This window comes from Hippichthys cyanospilos, chromosome 4 (genome assembly GCF_059441005.1).
Source record: "Hippichthys cyanospilos isolate Australia breed blue-spotted pipefish chromosome 4, RoL_Hcya_1.0, whole genome shotgun sequence".
NCBI lineage: Eukaryota > Metazoa > Chordata > Actinopteri > Syngnathiformes > Syngnathidae > Hippichthys > Hippichthys cyanospilos.
The window spans coordinates 6,375,906-6,395,684 of record NC_142372.1 but is presented as its reverse complement, the minus strand read 5'-3'; the positions used below and the strand labels follow the sequence as shown (position 1 = coordinate 6,395,684).

The window sequence follows — 19,779 nt, the reverse complement described above, 5'->3', positions numbered from 1 at the left end:
CTCTACTATAAATCAGAAAGAGTATTTTTTTCCACAACACCTGGCAGTAAAGGAGCTTGTGCTTGTCCTCGACGAAGATGTTCTTCACGTGGTGCTGCGTGATGGTCTTGGAAACGTTGCTCTTGTACTTAGCGCACATCTTCTTGACGAGCTGCCGGCGCTGCTCCAGGATGCTGGAGAGCTTCCTCCAGCGTTGGAGGGAAAACAAACTTGACAATGAAGAAGAGGAGGAGTAAGACCAGGATGGAGAGTTGTTAGTTCGCTGGATGGGAGGACTTGTTTTCAGGAGCTTGCGGTGCTTCTTGGAGATGCGCTGCGAGCCCAAGTCTTGTTCCTGGGATCCACCGGTGAGTAGCTGTTCTCTCTTCCAGAACTGCGGGAACTGCATGCGGGAGATTGGACTCGGCACCATAACTTCAGCCACCTGATGCTCCTGATAAGATTTGCCTTGGTCTTTGTCCTGAGGTGAAACAGTCTGCGTGGTGGGGAGATAAATACATGTTAAATGTCTGTAAAGTGGAGAAAGTAGAGCTCCATGAAACTGACTGCAGTTTGAGTGTTAGCATGCCAATATGCGGAATTACAGTGCTATTAGCATAATATGCTAACACCATCATGCAAAATGTTAGCTCGTCAGTGTGTGGCCTGTAAATGAGATTTTAGCTTCATTTAACATATCGCTGGCATCAGGCGGATTCCTCATATTTCCAAAATCTGGCAAATCAGGAGACTCCAAAAATGGCAAATTTGTTCTACCATTACATCGTGAAAGAAAGCAAACTATTTTCAACACTATGGATTGCTCAGTATTTAAAAATAAACAAACCTCCACACATGTGCACTGATCATTTTTTTTTAAAATAGAAATTTACCAAAATGCTACTTATGACATCAGCGATGTGTTTTATCCCCTTCCAACATAACTGTTACAATTAAACAATTAAAATAAAATATAGCCCATGTATGTATACCTGTGTACAATATCAATAAAAAGCATTCTATTCAATTCTCTTCAATAAAACTGAACTATGCAACAAATAACTCATAACGTTCAAACAAATCAAAATAATATTAAAGTAATAATCGTTGATGATCAATTGAAGTACAAAATATAATCCAAAAACTCGACAATACCTAATAAACATACATAGTTCAGATGAGCTCACAAATAATAAATAAAACAGTATCCAAAACGTAGATTCATACTAGCTGATATTATATAGCAGTATCACTAAAATGTCCAGCCAATCAATAGCCAGTGACTGCAGAACTGTGAGTGAGGAAGACGAGGAGCAACATTCCACAGGACAAGGATCAATACACGATCCCCAACTCTACTCCAAAAAGACCAACACTGTTGTGTGAAGCAAATAGTCTCATAAGCTCCATCTGTCTCTCAAGTTGAGCCAATTTGAAGGCGCATCTGTGCAATAGCTATGTTTCAATTGCACCACTAATACATATATATTTTATTACTACATCGGTAGGCGCACACATTTTAATTAAAAATGATAAAAAAACGAAAGCATTTGAGAGCGGCATACAACGCGATTGAAAACTTAGTTCTCAAAATAGCCGCTAGATGGTACTGTTTCACTACAAAAACAGCTGTTCTGTTGAGATTACAGTGTCCGAAGCCATCCAGGGGAAATGATTAGTCGCTGCTATCATGTAGGTGTCCAATAAAGTAAAGACTTAATGGCAGACTTCAATTACAATCTCTTACTGCCTGATGGCAACGGAGCCCAAGGCCACTCTGCATGCTGGCATTTGATTTCAATTAAACACACTGATGGTGTCGTCAAGTCACTGGGCTCATTTTATGAGTCGATGATACGACATTGATATCGTCCTGCATCTGGGATCATCGCTGCAGCGGAATAAAAGGGCATTGGTGGAACTCCATAAATCGGGATAAAGATCCTATTGTAAATCAACTTCACGATCAAAAAAGTCTTAAAGTGTATCTGTGGTGATCAGAAGGAAAATAATATGTGTCGATCCTTTATCCAATAAATGAAGATTTTCTTGGTCACATTTTAGTGAATCTCAGTCAGACTCATAACTTTCCACAGCCAGTACTGATGAAGGGTCCTTCAATCAATCAACTCTGAATAAAAATAAGAATCGCTGAGATTTGTAACAAGCTCACTAAAAAAATGATGCGCATTGAATTAGAGATGAATGGAAGGAGAGACGGCTGTCAACAAGGTCGTGTCATATTTTTTTGCTCATTCCCAGTAACTATGGCTGTGTGCATGTTGTCCCTGAAAATCATTATTAAAAGTTGTTTTAAACTTGCTTTAAAACATACAACCAGTGAAAAAAACAAACAAAAAACAGACATGTTTAATGCAGTTTTTATGGATAAACCATATATGCTCCAGGCCAATAGAATGTGACTACAGTGACATTTTTAATTTTCCTTTTTTTTCCCCGAGAAACAAAGTGCCGATAACCCCGATGGACATCTTGATTTTTTTATTTCTACAAACCCCATTTTGAGAAAAACATATAACAAACTTTGAGAGTGTAATATTTGGTTTTATTCCGTATTTCACTCTTCAAAACTGTGAATTTAGTCGAAAATAGCTGGAAAAATGAACTGACGCCACTTTGCTGTCCGACAGCCTTTCTTGGAAGGTTCCTGTGACCTTTCCTCGAAGATAGCAACATATGAAAGAATATAAACTGCTCTTATAGGGCGTTTTCAACTATAGTGATGTCACATTAACAAGATAAAAGACACCACAATAGATTAAGTAATGGGCCTTACTGAAGAGCCGCCATTGGGTGAAGCCATGAAAACGGAAATACAAAATAGTGAGGGAACTGTTGAGCATTATGGGACTAGTAAATGTAGCTGTTTCCTTTATTGTTTTTTAAAAAAAATATAAAATCTATAGTTCTACTATTTCTCCTTGTGTGTGTGTGTGTGTGTTTTTTTTTTAAATCAAAGTTTGCTTTCGCTTTTGCGCAACTTGTATTTCATGCAAACTTGAGGGTGATGGAAACACACCTGATACCGGACCTCGATTTCCCTGTTATGTGCGCCAAAGAAAATTTTACCGCTTTGGAAACGTTTTGGGGTTATGTAAAGCGTTGCTTAAATTTAAGAAGACAAGCGAACCAGGCAAATGTTTTCACTCTCTCATGCAACTAAACAATTGATGTGAGGTTTGAGTGGCGAGTCAGTGATGCTAAATCTTTGTGACAATGTGTGTATGATGTGTGCCTAAAACAAACATTCTCCCCATGCGTAAGCGTTTGACAAACATGCGAGATATGTTGCCTTTTCTAACCGTTCCCAAAAATTTAGTACATAGGATAGAATGAAAAAAAGATACTTAATTTTGAATTGTGATTATCAGGACATAATAATATCAGCGTTAATTTTGAACAAGTGACGGAATTGGTATTTATTAGACATTGTCAGCTGTATAGCTCATAAGTGCATTTGCTGAGTTTCATTTTGTGTTTGGCATAATAAGTAATGGAAAAAAAAAACATACCATTTAGTATGAAATTATTAATGCATCAAAATAATAGAATGACAAAGAATACATTTAAATAAAACAATGAAATAACATAAGAAAGCTATTTAATCCTCAAAATTAAGCTTTTTTTTTTAGTACGGTAAATTGTTTTATGTTTTTATTTTATGGAAAACATTTTAAAATAAAATAATATTTGATAATAATTTAAAAAATAACAAATTATTTAGAGCCAAACAAGTCAGAGCCAACAAGCAAATTAATTGAAAAATTTCAATAATAATAACGATCAAAAAGTAATCTATATAAGGATTAAAGACAACAACAAAATGTGAGTCTATATTAAACATAATTGGTTTGATTTTAACCTTTCATACATGGATGAATTAACCTAATAAAACCTTAAATTAAAAATGAAAAAGTTGATGAGAAAAAAAAAACAAAATTACGGTCACCCTTTTAGCACCATCTATATATATCTATCTATATATATATATATATATATATATATATATATATATATATATATATATATATATATATAAAGTCTGCACTCAATAAGAATGAGTTGTAGTGTAAGTAAATGGAATAAATTTGAGTTGATAATGAGTTTAATAAATAATGTACTTTTAAAAAAAATCTTCTTGAAAAAAACATAATGTTGGATTTTATGATATACCTTTTATTTTTAGTTAATAATTGTAATAAATGTAATCAAAAAATGTATATCTGTATTTACAGAACAGTATTTTTTTTTTTGAAAACAACTGTTTAACTTTTCAGCTGGAAAAAAAAAAAAATCGGTTGCAATTCAATACAATGTGAGGCGCTTCAACCCAGGAAGTAGTCTGATCCGCCTAATACGCTATGCTGCGCACTGCGCGAGGTCAGCTCCTCCTACACTGATGCAATCGGACACGCTGAGAGATACAAGGCCGACAATCGCTCCCTATTCAGTAGATAACAGGTGAACAAGTGCATGTGTGTGTTTGTGTGCGTGTAAGTGTGTGTGGATTAAACATACCTCCCTGGGTTGCAGCACAGTTCCACCAAGCTTCATACCTGTGGACAAAGTAGACTAAGATAAGTAAATAGCAGATAAAACAGTCATGAATTTTTCTCATCATTATCGTGACGGATGGGAGCGTGAATGTGAGATTTCAGGAAGCGGAACCGACGATGTTTATTACTCTGGACAATTTTGCCTGATCCAACCCGCAAAATATCCTAAAAGCGGCTGTCAATGTAATCAGGCTGACAGTTGTAAGTGGGCCTGCATGGCTGCTGATGGGTGGCAGTCGATGGAAATCGGGGGGAAGGGGGGCTGTGGGGTTGCGAGGCGTCGACACCTTTGCGTAAGTGGCTTGTCGCTTCCAATTTGGAGGGGGGCAAGTGATGGATAAGGGATGAAGGGAGGGTAAGCAGGCTATGTGGCCATGTTGAATTAGAGCCGTATATCTCAAATAGTGGGGTGGGCACCTCTAGGGGGGACGAGGTGATGCCAGGGGTGATGTGGATTTTTTCGCCATGTGCAATAAAAAAGGATTGACATCTATTTTTTTTTTTTTTGCAGGAACTTGGATGTATTTGGCTATTTTTTCAGGTTTAGACTAACCCGTAATCTGTATAAATGGTGTAAAAACCAGTTAACAATTGTTGAAAGTTGATTCATATGGTTTTTGTTTTCTTTTGTTTTTGTGAAAAAGGTTTGAGATACACGTATGCAAGTTTTATAGATCCCATTTATAGTCGGTGCAGATTTGGGGGGAGGGAAAGGTTGTTGCAAAATATAATTGAGAACCACTGAATTCGATCAAGGTGGCTGTTTTCTTGTCCTAATATGAACTATGATTATTGAGCCACTTTTGTTCCAACATAGAGCTGATGTGACTTGCTTTTAGTGCCAAGCGTTGTCGGGAAAGGAAACCTCTAGGGAGGCCAGTATATTTAGCATTTTCACTCATTTTTCAAGGCCGATAGAATATTGTGTGCTATGTCCATGTAAATATGGGTGCTGCCAAATGAAAGATTGACTTCCATTCTTCAGTTAAAATTGATGTAGGTAATAGCTGTGTTGTAAGTGTGGAAACACTGCCATCCAATGGTCACAGTTATCACTGCAGTGCTCAATTGGCTTATATTAGGTCAGCATTAGTCAAGGGTGTCCGTTACCCTCCATAAAAAAACATATTTGATGAGAATTTTATGACTTTTTTTATTGTTATTACTATTTTGAAAAATGAAAATTCTCATCCATGGCACACTTTACAAAAACTGAATCAGAATTTTTGGATATGAGTGAAAATAAATCATAGCTAGTTTTCGTGTGGACGTCTCACAGGAATGTTAGAATGGATAAGCGCATATGGATCATGTTTAGCTGTCTAATGACCAATGAGTTAAACTTGCTAACAAATCAGTCAATCAAAACTTTGTTGTAATTTTGCTAATTTGTGATGCCATCCTAGCACTAAAAGAGTGTGCTAATATGGATAACCAGATGGATGAACCCTCCCAAGTTTAGCTTAGTGCTAGCTAGCTGGTACAACACTACAAGGATGAGTTTAAAACCAAACATGAAAAAAAAAAAAAAAAAACACCATGGGTTTTAATGTTGGCCAGTGGCAAGACATTCTGGAGTGTAAAGTAGAAGGATTTTTTTTCTGTAGGTATCTTGGTGTACATGTTATGTATTTAAAATAAATATGTGCATAAATATGAGGTTTGGTCAAGTGCCTTGGAAAACTTGGTGAAGATAAAGTGCTATATGAGTGCGCCATTTACATTTGTGGTGGATAGTGAACTGTATTTTAATATAGAATAATTAACATTTTATTAGCTCTCTCTAAGCATTTGTGTTGACTGTGCTCTCGTCAGCCTGCGCTGATACTTCAAAGGCGAGCAGCACAAAACATTTTCACGATCAAATGGATTTTCTAGTTCACATTTTAAATTCTTTAAAAAAAAACATTCCTCCTGGCTTTTGTGATGATCAAATTAGATTTTTAATGGTTTGGACTTGGACGTGTTATTTTTCAGCAATTACAAAGCCATGTTGATTCAAAACATGAGGCTTAAATGATAAACAAATGATACTGAGATTTTACTGCGCGCAAATTGAAGATGCCTTGTGTCGGATGGAAAATCGCTCCATCTGCCAATGCTGTTATATTCCTGATTTATTTTGCAGCTGCAAATATGAACTAATGTACCATGCCCAAAATGTATTGAACGCCTTAACTCATTCAATCCCAGAAACGTATTTATGCATATTTACAGTCCAAAAATTCAACCCCAACCCCCACGCTTGGATGCTGATGTTGACGCTGGCCCCTTGCATGCAGTATTGCTTCAGATAAGCATTCCTGCTTGTTTTTATTGCTTTAAAACAAGAAGAAAAGGTGTAATGGGGGTGGGGTGTTGTTGTCCGATATCGTCCAATCTTATTTTGGTTCAGCTGTACCGTTTGATCTCCTCACCCCTAATGATCAATCATGTAGACTGTGTGGATCCCTCAAACGGTGTTGCCGTTTATGAAAAACATGAATATTTATCACCACAAACACACACATGCAATATGAAGAGGAGGAGGAGGAGGAGGGGGATGCATTTACAAAAGCGCCCGCTAACGCGATGAGCCCCTCAGACGGCCATCACGTCGACATACAAGGCCGTTTATTGATCTTGAAAGGCCCATCGAGGTGGTAATTGAAATCTCCCAAGGTCTAATTGCTTCCCTCTGGAGGAGTTTTTTTTTCCCCCCCTTCTCTCGTTTCCGTCCGTCGTGTTTTCACATGTTTTGTCTCGGCTGTTGCTTTTGCAGGCGCTTTGCTTCACCTCTCACCTTTAGGTGTGGTTAACCCTGGACAAACAACTCCTGATCATGCATACATTTTGGATTTCAGACAAGTTTGCTGGATAAACCAGGACATTTGAGTCAGCATGGTTTGTTAAAAAGTGATCAGTAGGAACAGCAACCATGTCTGTATCAAAGTGTAGTGAGTCATTCATGTCTATCACGCCAGCCTATATGGAGCACTCGAGAACCGCTAGCTAGTGGCTAATCTATGCGAGGCACACTGGCAGCAGGTAGCGTTTGTCAATGACTGCATAGTCCAATGAATTTTTAAGTGCCCTGAATCAGTGATTGAACTTGATTTCAGAACAAAGTTTTTTGTATATTGTTTGTATTGTGAGTCGGGAGCAACAGTTGCATTGGAAAGACCAGTCAAGCTATTAGGCCGGAACAACTTTAAAGTATAAATGTTCCGAGGCATTTGTGTCCATATAATATTTGGTAAACCAAGGTTTATTTTGAAGTCGTCCTTCTCGCCGTGTTTCGTTTGCTGCGGCTATTGGCGTGACATTTTTTAGCGAGTATCCAAGACAAGAAAGGATTCATTTCAGCCATAGGCATTGATTTGAATAAAAAAAAAAAAAAAAATCCAATTCCTTTCAATACAAATTCAGTTCCTTTTATTTCATATTCATTACATACTGTATATGCAGTTATAATCGAAAGTTTATTATTATTTACCCTAGGGGTATTATAGATTCAATTAGATGCCAGTTCATTGCAGGGTACACATGAAAAAAAACAAAAAAAAAAAACACCCATACTTGCCAATTTAGTGTCTTTAGATAATTTAACATGTAGATTTCTTGGGCAAAATTTACTACTGATAGCACAATTTAGTATTTTGTGGCCACTTAATAGCATGTTGTAATTGTGTCGATTACAATACTTTTATATTGTTTTCACAACTTAAAACAAAATGTTCCTTAGACTGTCTGGTTCTTTGTGAATGTTCAAAAAAAAAAATTGTGCTGAGTTGTTATCGTCCATAGAAATGTTTAATCTAGAGTTTTCGTAAATATGTAAAAAGACATTAAAAAATATGTTAAGCTGTTAGCCATCACAGGAGAGTGAATCTCTTTGAGTTGCTTATTACCGAAATTTGTTGCAAAAAGAGCTTAAAATCTTTTGCAAATAAAATATTCTTTCTAGTCAGGATGCCCAAGAGAAGCTTTTTTTCTTCGCTTTAATGTGATTTAAGTAAAACGTGTAATATAATTTGAAGCAAACTCCAAGGGGGGAGGGATTTGCAAACATCATTTATCTTAGTAGTGTCTATTTGGTTGCGGGTAATAGCGCCTGTTTGATTGCAATTTCACAGGCGGTCAATTTCACTCTGTGTAACTGTGCTATTGATTTTCCACTGTGGCAATAAATTGTGAAAACTGACATATGTAGCAGAGTCACATGATTTGACTTGGGTCTTGGATGGGCTAAAACTTGTTGAAGTGTTGAAATAGCCAGTTTTATTCTAAAAATTCAGTTTCCAGAGAATGTGCCATTTGTTCTTTTTTTTTTCAACGACACCTTTAAGCAGCTGAGCTACAATTATTTTGCTGACAGACGCTTCTACGACGATGCTAATCACCCCCTGCACTTTGTCCTTTATTGCCCTCTATGTGAATCCTTGAAAATCTCACCTCTGCAAGGCCCTGTAAAAAAAAAAAAAATCTTGAATATTCATGCAAGCGGTGTGACATGCGAACGAGGGCCACATCATTAGCGTTATCATCCTTCCCCCTACTTGAACAGAAACGCGCATCTATTTTGAGAAGGGGCGGACAAAAAGGACAAAAACAACGTGGAAATAATGAGCTTGTTTTACCAAACGGGACAGGAGAGTTTTAACAAGGGGCGGCGCAGATGGTGAGTGTTCTCCTTCAGCCATCAAGTAGTATCCCAAAAATTTCTCATTAGTCCTTCAATTTGAGAGTGTGAGACAGGATGGATGCACGCATGATGCTGAGATGTTGAAGGAGGTGCATGGCTTGAAAACGCGCAAACAAAATTTGGGGTATTTTTGGATACATTTGCAATTAGAGGTCGCAGTAAATCAATCAAAATTCGAAGTCACAAAATCATGTAACGTTTTCACTCAAGGGCCAATAAGGGTTCTGAAATTTAACAAAAAGGGCGGACCAGGTGTGGATAATAGGTAAAAAAGATGGGAGATTTCAAAAGAAAATGAAAAACAGCATTACAACAGTGTTATTCAAGTCCAATGTATTTAAGTATTTATTGAAAATAGTCTTACAACAACAGAAAATTAGAAGAATAAAATAGTTTCTTTTAGTGATGAAAGTTACTATTTTAAAGCTAGATTTTAAACTTCTGATACCCTTCAGGATATTAACATTATCATTCTACTCCTGACTGATCATTTCTTCAAGTTCAAATACACAATGTCTATATGACGTAGTTTTTTTTTTTTTAACTTGAGAAGCCAAGAATTTCTGTTAAAAATGATGGGATTAGGTTTTTTTTCACTTTTAAAATGCTGTGCACCACCAAACCTTTTAACTTTGTTTTTTTTATCTCTAATATTAATATATAAAAAAAAAGCATGTCATACACAGGAAGTACAACTTTATAAACAGGAAGTGATCCTCTACACACTGCAAATCCTCATATGCTTCGCATAAAATGTTCGCCAAGATGTGACGCGTTTAATTCAATTCAGATTTTTTTATTTCTTTGTGAGGCCGTTCAAATTTCCAAATAAATGTGACCGAAATGAATTCACATGACAAAAGATCGGATATGGATCGGTTTCACGGTAAAAACGGAATGTTGTCACTTTGACAGTTGCGAGTCTCCAAGTATAGCGACTTAAATCTCTCACGAGTTGAGTTGCGAGGCATCTCATCTCTCACATCATAAATAGAAGAGATCCAATTCCGCTAGCATTTCATGTCCATTGTGGTGTTGCACAAAGCTGGAATGATGAAAATTGTGTCAATGACTTGTATAAACCTTGTGACTCCTGAAGAGAATACCTAAATTCTTTTTTTTTTTTTTTGTCTGTTGCAGCATACTGTAAATTGGACTTCATCTCGCCTTTATGCTCTTCTCCTTCCAGCCTTGAAATTTCAAGCACCTGCCAGAATCCATTATATGCTCATGAAGTTCGTGTTTTCCTTGACAAGACCAACAGAGCCAGACCGTCTCCACCGTTGTGAATTATTTTCACCATTCTGTTCACAACTTCTCAAGCCTAGAAACTTTTTCAGCACCGCCAAGTGGGAACTGTTATATGGGATGACACTACCCATGAAAAAAGATGAAAAAGTCTTTTCTTGCACCAAATGACCTGAATAAAAATGGCGTTTCGTCATCGCCATCTTAAACCTTGGGCAGGATTTTGACCATTTTTGGATCATTTTCTTCCACATCATTCTGACAGTATTTTAGCCAAGGAATGGCACACTCCTGGAAGTGTGATAACAAAGTGATGTTGCCATGTTGAAATTCGACATGTTGACACCATCTGGGTGAAGTTTCAGCTCCCTAGTCTTTCTTTCAATGCTTTCCCTTCGCTGTGAAATGAATGGATAAAATACCGCTCAAGGGTTAATCAGCCTGGGTCGTGTTGGGACAGTTACATAGGACAAATCTTGAATGTAGTGGCGATGTTTAAGTCGAAGTCAATAGAATGGGGGCATGTAAGGTGAGCGTATTACCTGCAAAATGACCTATTCAGTCAAAGCTATTTGAGGCGTTGATGATGCAATGCATCCGTCCTGACCTTCCTCAGACCTCCGCCATGCAATCTCTTTCTTTCTGTTCTCGGCATCTCGGAGGACGCGGTAAATAGAGAAATCCATAAAACACTCTATGCTTCTGAGCCTCACACGTGCGCTAAACCTTTGAACCCCAACCCGAGCGCAAGGTAACTTGCATAAATCTTTCAGTAGCAGGTGCACACACACAAATGAGTCCCTTCCTTTATTATTATTTCTTTTTCAATGTCGTCATTTCAGTGGGTAATACTGTAAGCAAGATAAAGAAGGTAATATGTTCTACGTATTATACTACTGGGAATACATTCATGTTTAAATATAATGTCAGAACATGAACAAAACACATCATCTACACTCTAAAAATCGATGGATTGAACAAAAAAAGACCAATCCAGTTGATTAAGAAGATATTCTTATATTTACCAATAGATTCGGCCATTTGGACTTGGGTAAAGACTCGGCTTTTGAAAGTCACAAGACCAAACTCTCAGCCTTGAGTGTGATGTCATTTTCAGTCAACGAGTGGGAAAATGTTTTTAAAGATATTCATAGTACATGAAAAATATTTGGTCATTGAATTAACTTTCAACAAAGTATTAACTTTCCTTTTAACCCTTGAGTGTTTTTGGAGTAGGGAAGAAAGCCCACGCGGGCTTGGGGAGAACATGCAAACTGCACACAGGAAGGCCGGAAGATGGATTTAAACTCGGGTCTCTGAACTGTGAGGCGGACGCGCTAAACATGTGCCACGAGCCGCACTTTAATTAAGAAGATGCCAAATTTCATTTGTGGCTCAAAACCCTGACACCTGAATCATTTTAGCCAATAAAAGCTTGAAGAAAGTCTTTTCTTTGGAAAAACAACTACAGTGTAATGAAAAGAGGACAATAAATGACTTACAAGGGAAGTAACACAGATACACATAAAATAACAGTCATACAACAAGTATCAATCAAGCAGGAAGGAAGGTATTCATTCGCTTTAGAAGTAAACGGCCACACAGGAAACAGGAAATAAGACTGGCATAAAAAAGAGAAAAAAATAGTACTGCCCTGTTGATGATCGTTTTGATTGGCACACAATACAAAGAATTTGAAGTGAGCGAGCTTATGTCTACAAACGCTCAGTTGCACCTCTTTCATGATGGTATAGCTCTAAGGAGATGACATGCTTCATTTGAAGACTACCGCTGGGAAGACAAAACATCAAAAACAGTCAGTTTCATATTTGGGTAAATTCAAAATGGGCCATCACATTTTTCCAACGCGCTATTTATTTATTCAAACACGAGCACGGCAGGAGTAAAAACAACAAACTACACGGCTGAGAAGTGACTCCAAACGCATCGCCGATGCGCGGTCTCATTTCTACAGATCCTTCTGTGGGTGCACTCAAGGATATCGAGAATGCAAACAGTCATAGGGCGTGTTTCCACGGCAACTAGAAGTCTTCCGGGATGGGGTGGGGACTCGCAAACAAACGCCGACTGTCGGCTGCGAGATCGGGGTTAAGTGAATTAGTCGAGGCGAGGCGAGACGCGCCGGGCTCTTAATTGGCGATAATCTTAGTTGGACACTGCGCGGCTTGTGACCTTGGATGAGCGCAAGCACATCCACCAGCACGCAGCCGCCCTCACAAAGGAAGTAAAGCTGTTGTACGGCACGTAATACATTGACTGAATATTACGTTCATTTTTTGTGCTCCTACTAAAGTTTCGCAAAAAAAGCAATAGGGTTTAGTTCACTTGTTTTGATGTTTTTTTGTGTGAACATTAGAACACAATTTTAAAAAAATGGTTGTCAGTGTAAAGTAGTAGAGTAGAACTCCTCCACAGTTTGCAGCCAGGAATTTTTCACACCAGAGGACTTTTCACTACAGCAAATCTATGTGTCGAACGTAAAATCATCCAAGTTTCTGTACGAGCGGAAAATATGGCGGATGAACTATTGCTTATGGAAGCTCACCGGTACCAAGACCTTTATGATTGGGCTGAAAAAGGACTACCGTGACCTAAAAACCGTAAACAACTCCTGATGAGCGCCAAGTTGGGGAGAGATGAGGAGTCTGTTAAAAATGCTTAGAAGAATTTAGATCCTTTGAATCTATTGGGATTCTCTACCGCTGTTTTGGAGTGGTATTGTTTATATGCTGTTGACTGCATTTACTGCCACCTAGAGTACGGGAGGATATCATCCGTCTGCGGGGGAAAGCCACACTGAGTATAAAGTGCAGAAAATGTGTGAAGCATCACGTCAGCCAAAAACCAAGCTAGACTTTTGCTGCAGGTTTATTTTCGCTATAATGAATTTTAAATGCTAGGCAAATGCAGAAAAAAACCTCAAAACATTTCATATAATGCAACGGGGATTTTTCCTTGTCGGGGGAAGTAAGAAAGAGGGAAAGGCTTCAATACATGAAGATGATTTCACATTGGGGGATTGTTTTTGCACATGCAGGTTTCGTTGTAGAGGAGTTTTACAGTAGTAGTCGACTATTCCCCCCAAATGTGTAAATCGGTCACGCGTATGGATAAATGCATGAGCGGCCTCAAGATACGAATAAGATGGGTTGCCAAAATGTCTTAGTTAAGTCTGAAACGCCCTCCCCGCTCACCTCGATTTGTGGCCTGGTGAGAAGCGAAATTGCGTCAGACACCCTTTCACCCAACCTCCGCTCGGAGCCGAGTGTCACGCTCCCATACACACCAAATCTCTATCTATCAAGCCTTCTATCCATCCTCATATCCTTTATTCCTCCCTCCATGCCAACATCCGTCTGCTGGCTTCATTTGTGTCACACCAGCACACAATATTTCCTCCATAGCTGGGCCCCTCTATATCTTACGGAAAATTGACAGAGCTCAGGCTTCATGAGTGTTTTTCTGCAAAGAATTTCACATTCATAGACTTTTTAACTATACGCCGAGTGTCCTAATCATCTGTGGGCTTATTAAAGAAAAGCAATTAGAGCATGGAGTCAGGACCAAGGACACAATTGGATGTTTACTCCAGGCAAGAACTATTGCCAGCTTTCATTGTCAACATGCCCGCCAGCAAGAAACCATTGCAAACATCCATAGCAACTCCTGATTAGCCTCCAGTGCACCCCCCCCATCCTCTTACCCAGTCTTAGCCGCTACTTCAATTCTGCCTCATTATCAACACCCTCATCCTTTTTTTTTTTAAACCCTGTGCCCTCCTGCAAATGTGTTATCTAAACCAAAATAAAAGTTCTCTCTTCTGCTGTACTCTTTGTTCTGCCCTCTGGCGAGAGTCTCCCTGAGCTCGGCTAAACAACACCGACAGTGACCAGTTTAGAAAAAAAAAAAAAAAAAAAAGGAAGAAATGGTCGGGTATGCAAACCACAAGACTGAGAATGAGATGTATTTTGATTGACTCGATTATTCTTACAGTTTTGTGTTTGTATGATTTATTATTATTTTAAAATGTAGTTCACGTTTTAGATTATATGCTATCTAATATTTACTCTGTAGTTATTATTAAACCTGAATGCCTTTTTAAATGACTGATGTTTTTACATTTCCGTCTGTCCGTCTGTCCATCCATCCATCCATCCATCCATCCATCCATCCATCCATCCTCAGGTATAGATGGATGGTAATATATATTTTATTTATTATTATTTAATTTTTTCCAATGTATATACTCAATGTCAAATATATTTTGTCCTCACATAAAAAATTCATTATAAATTATATCAATTAACTTAATAATTTTAGTTTTACAGTATATATTAATTTATTGAATGTATTTATTTTTGTTTCATCCATCCATCCATCCTCAGGTATAGATGGATGGTAATATATATTTCAATTATTATTATTTAATTTTTTCCAATGTATATACTCAATGTCAAATATATTTTGTCCTCACATAAAAATTCATTATAAATTATATCAATTAACGTAATAATTTTGTTTTACAGTATATATGAATTTATTGAATGTATTGTATTGTATTTTTGTTTCCACTTATGACCGAGGACTAAAAAATCGTAGACTATTTTCAGGAACTTTTTGAAAATGATCTCTACCACCAGCAGTGATACACAGGGACATATTTGAGTTTCATTATAAAACAATTAAAAACCTAAATTAAAACAATTAATCTATGAAATTGAAATACCGTAATCTTAGTATATTTTTTCAACAAACACTTTAGGCACATCCCCAATGGCCCCATGAGAAGACAAACGGAAGCCGCGACAACAGAAATAATGGTATTTTCAAAACACATTAATTCAAACACGAAATCTGAAAGCAGCATCAGAATAGCAACATTATAAGCTCTATCTAATATAAAATCTTCTCTCGGCAAAGTGTGTCAACACTTTTTCTAAGCCTGTGGGCTCATGCACATATGAGTGTGTTCTTGTTTTCACAACTTGTGGGGTCCATCTCCTGAGATATGACAGTCTCCGTAGGGACCTCTTTTCCCGGTGGGGACGGGGGCTTAGCCCCCATGGGTACAAGCATCGCAATGAATAGAAAACAGCTTCTAATGCAGTTTACAGCAAATAATAAAATAAAATAAAATAAAAAAAGGTTTTCACGCTGACTGACATTCCCCCTCGACTCAAAAATAACCGAGGCGCATATCGGGCGTAGTTGGCCCCAGGGTCCCCAGAGCGCAGGTATCGTTTAAGAACAAGGCTTGTTTGGGCTTCAGTTCGCACTCCTGCTGTCAGTTGAAGAGTGCGTGAGTGTGTGTGTATTGTTCAGGGGGGAGAACACCTAAAAAATGTCAAACTTCCACCAAGCGAAACTAGTAACAGATAAGGCAGGAAAACATTTGCAAAACTTTCACACTTAGTATTTGTCATCGTGTGCAAGTCTACACATGCCTGATGTTACAAAATAAACGCCTCCCTTTTCCCTGTTGAAATCAGTCACCCTACCCCAACAACTGGCCACTCTAAAAGCCTTTCCAAACTGATGCTCTCCAAGCCTCAATTTGCAGACGTTTCCTTTCATTTTTTCTGCTCGTGTCTTGCTTAAAGAATCGACTGGCAACATTTCCGAGGCAAAGCGCCCGATGTCAGCTCTCGTCCGATTCCCCGGCCTCTGCATTTAAAGTGATGGCAGAGGCCGAGCTTTCCCCGCATCGGTCGCGTCGGTCTCCCCTTCGCCCGCCTGTCAGGGAGAACATCGGAAAGGTGAGCGGAGAGGCGCTCTCGCCTTGGATATGCCGCTAATTTGACAGCGCTCGTAGAGGCGGCGGAATAATTGGAGTAGCATTTACGTGCTGAGAGATGGAGCCTACCAATCAAAGCGGCCCGCTTTCACAGACAGGTCGGGATTTTGCAGACGAGACAGGTTTGTTTACCTAAAGAGGGAGTAGATTAATTTGACAAAGTCGACATGTGGCCTTTTGTCTGGGCTTTTTGTGTCTGAGGACCACCGAAGGGGAGCAAGACGGAGCATACAAATGATGCTTTTGGGATAAACGGTGAAAAACAAGCCAGTGCTAGCCAGTGCTCGCGCTTATGCGTCTAATAAGGCAGGAAAGAAAGGGCTCGGCTCACATTTGGAGTCCTGTCCGGTAAAAAATTTACAGCTTCGAGTCGGAGGTGAGAAGATCTTCCCATTAGCAAGGCGTCTGTCCACAGCTTCAGAAGGGAACCGCTTGCATCCTTCAAAACATCCCTTCAATACAGCAGCTCAGCCTGAAACATCCCGCTAAGACAAGTGCGATGGCATAGCAATGAAAGTTGGAGTGCAAAGAAAATCAATGAAAGTCTGATTCTGACTTGGAAAGTACAAAGAAATACCAATAAAAGTAAAAACTTTCTGTCTGCAAATATCGATCTTGACTAGTGGTTTGTGAAGACTCTACAGGAGGTATGCGAGATTTTAATAGGGATTCTGCAGTTGTCAACAAATCTAATTGATTTCCTATGAATGCCCTGACAGGAAGAGTAGATTTTTATTTTCAAATCAAGAGCAAGTTGATTGGAACATCCATCCATCCATTAACTGTAGCCGCTTATCCTCACGAGGGTTTTTTTGTGTCGCAAGCAAATTTTGAACATGCTCAAAATCCTTCAAAAGATGTGAACATTAGCGAGTGTTTGACGGTGATGAATGTGCGGTTCGTTCAAGGTCCCCAAACATTCTTGAAAATTTCCTTCCAACACAAAAAACTTTAACTGTTTCAGAACGTTTTACGAACATTTGTGACCTTGACAAATGCCCGAAAGAGCATTTACCCGTTCAACACGGATAAATCTTCAAATTTCATTGAATATGGACTTAAATTGTATTGCAGTGAGTCGACTGCAAAATGTTGTATGCTAGCGTGTTGGGTTTTATATGGATACACATTAGTGACGTGATTCATAATATGACACTTTCTCTCTTCTGGAATATCTATAACTTCTTAACATATCTATTGCAGGTTTACAATGCTATTTAAACAAAATAAAAATTTCCTTACTCTAATTCTGACCAGACCAAAAAAAAATATTGGTTTTATGTATTTATTTTGAAACAAAAGAAACAGGAAAAAAATTCCATTGGCACAATTTGGTTACTGCTCTTATTTTTGGGAACATAACCATCGTGATAAACAAGGGAACACTAGAACTAAATAAAAGGCACCTAGAGATACCACAACAAATGTTATTCCAATGCTATCAGTTATTCCAATAATAATTAGTGGGTGCTTGGCTGGAAAAAAAAGGCTTCGCAGGGGGCATGTCATTAAAAAATCAAATCCGAATCAAAGGAAATTTTCTGAATAAGAGAAAGGCTATGGAATACCAACGAAAGGTTTCCGACTGGAAAATATGCACCAAAATACGGCTGGAGTTTCCGACAAGGAAGAGCGCAGTGGCATACTCATCAAAGATTGCATTTATGACTATGAGAAGTGCAAAGGAATACCGCTGAAACTTGGATTTCCTGAATAGGGAAAGTGCAACAGAATACTAATGAAGGTTGAAGTTTTTGACTAAGAAAAGTGTGATAGAATACCAACGAAAAATTGGAGTTTCTGTTGAGATGTGCAACGGAATACCAATGAAAGTTGGGAGTTTGCAATGAAGAAAAGTGCAATGGATCCTAATAAAAGTTGGAGATTCCGACTCAGAACGTCATACACTGCCAATGAAAGTTGGGGTTTCTAACTAGGGAAAGTTCAACGAAATACCAGTAGAAGTTTTTGGACACAGAAACGTGAAATCAAATAGCAATGACAGTTGGAGCTTCTGGCATGTTTTCTTACTAGGAGAAGTGCAGTAGAAAAATCCATGTAAGCTTGTGTTGAATATTTGATTGGGTGTATGGAAATTATTGGACGTAGTTTTACCATACCTAAAATGTATTGGACCAACATAAATTGTTAAACACTTGGAATTAGCCTCATCGTATTTTTTTTTTTTTTTTTTTTATGTGACGGTTACTATACCTTTTTCACCACAAAATATATTTTTACTGTAATTCCAACATAGAGCCATAGAGGCTATTTTTTTTCTTGTTCCAAATATTCATACTTTCCTCAAAACTAAACAAATTTCACCCACATATTCCTAATTCATTCCTAAAAGGAAAGACTTTGCCCTAAGTTTATTAATAGTTTGTTACACACATACAGCATTCCTCATTGAAATTGTCTCCATTTTAAATGTAAATGTTTCAGCTCATTTAATTTACCTAAGGAACCATTTTGACATTGCCAAAAATTCCTACTGACTAAATGTCATCGTTTCCACAAAAAAAAAAAAAAAAAAATCCTGATTCAAATCCACTTTCAAACCTTGGGGCATTCATATCAGAGGTTCGCGTGCTGATGACAGCATCAAGTCACATTTGAAAGCTTATGACTGAAGGAAGCCGTCAACGACTGCCCTATCTCCTGGGTTGCGTTAACAGAACCTGGTACCAAAATAAGCTCTTTTTACTAACACCGTATATAAATGGATTTTCTGCTTTACTTGTGTTTAAGTTTGAATTTTGATTTATTTACTACAATTAATGGCTATAGATGACAGTAATAACAGGGCTGGCAGTGAATGAGTTAATAGGTTGCAGTAAATGACATAACTGTAGAGGGCACCCTGGACTAGGAAAAAAATCTCTTTTCACTGCAGCGATGCATTCAAACAGAAGGCTTTGAAAAAGGAGAAAATTTGGACTGTATTTGTGAGAGTCAGAAAAAAATGCTCATCTAGACACATCGTGAAACATCCATCCATCCTTTTTCTATAGCTGCTTATCCCCACAGGGGTCGCAGGCACCTATCTCAGCTGGCTTCGGGCAGTAGGCGGGGACACCCTGAACTGGTTGCCAGCCAATCGCAGGGCACACAGAGACGAACGACCAATCACGCGCCCAATCATACCTAAGGACAATTTAGTATGTCCATGCATGTTTTTGGGGAGTGGGAGGAAGCCGGAGTGCCCGGAGAGAACCCACGCAGGCTCGGGGAGAACATGCAAACTCCACACAGGAAGGCCGGAGCCAGGTGGGTTTAAACCGGGACTTTTGAACTGTGAGGCGGACGTGCTATTCACTGCGCCACTGAGCCGCCCACATTACAAAACAGAAAACGAAAAAAAAAAATGTCTCGTTCAAAGTCACATCAACTGGGGGTCAAGGGTCATACGGCAAAACTTTGCCATGAAATAAATTCAATCTGCAAATGTTAGGAACGAACACATGGTGCCATTT

The 19,779-nt window shown here is 38.4% G+C and overlaps 1 protein-coding gene across 3 annotated transcripts in view; it reads right to left on the bottom strand.

Annotated features, from left to right (window-relative positions):
• Nucleotides 1-19,779, bottom strand: part of chst8 (carbohydrate (N-acetylgalactosamine 4-0) sulfotransferase 8) — a 171,267-nt gene that overhangs the window by 7,913 nt on the left and 143,575 nt on the right. For all 3 annotated transcript variants that reach the window (XM_088412972.1, XM_088412973.1, XM_088412974.1), the window contains exons 3-4: nt 4,519-4,556; nt 41-475 (exon numbers count right to left, since the gene is read on the bottom strand). In XM_088412972.1, the coding sequence (XP_088269098.1) occupies nt 41-475; nt 4,519-4,556 (473 nt within the window). The remainder of the gene's footprint in view (nt 1-40; nt 476-4,518; nt 4,557-19,779) is intronic.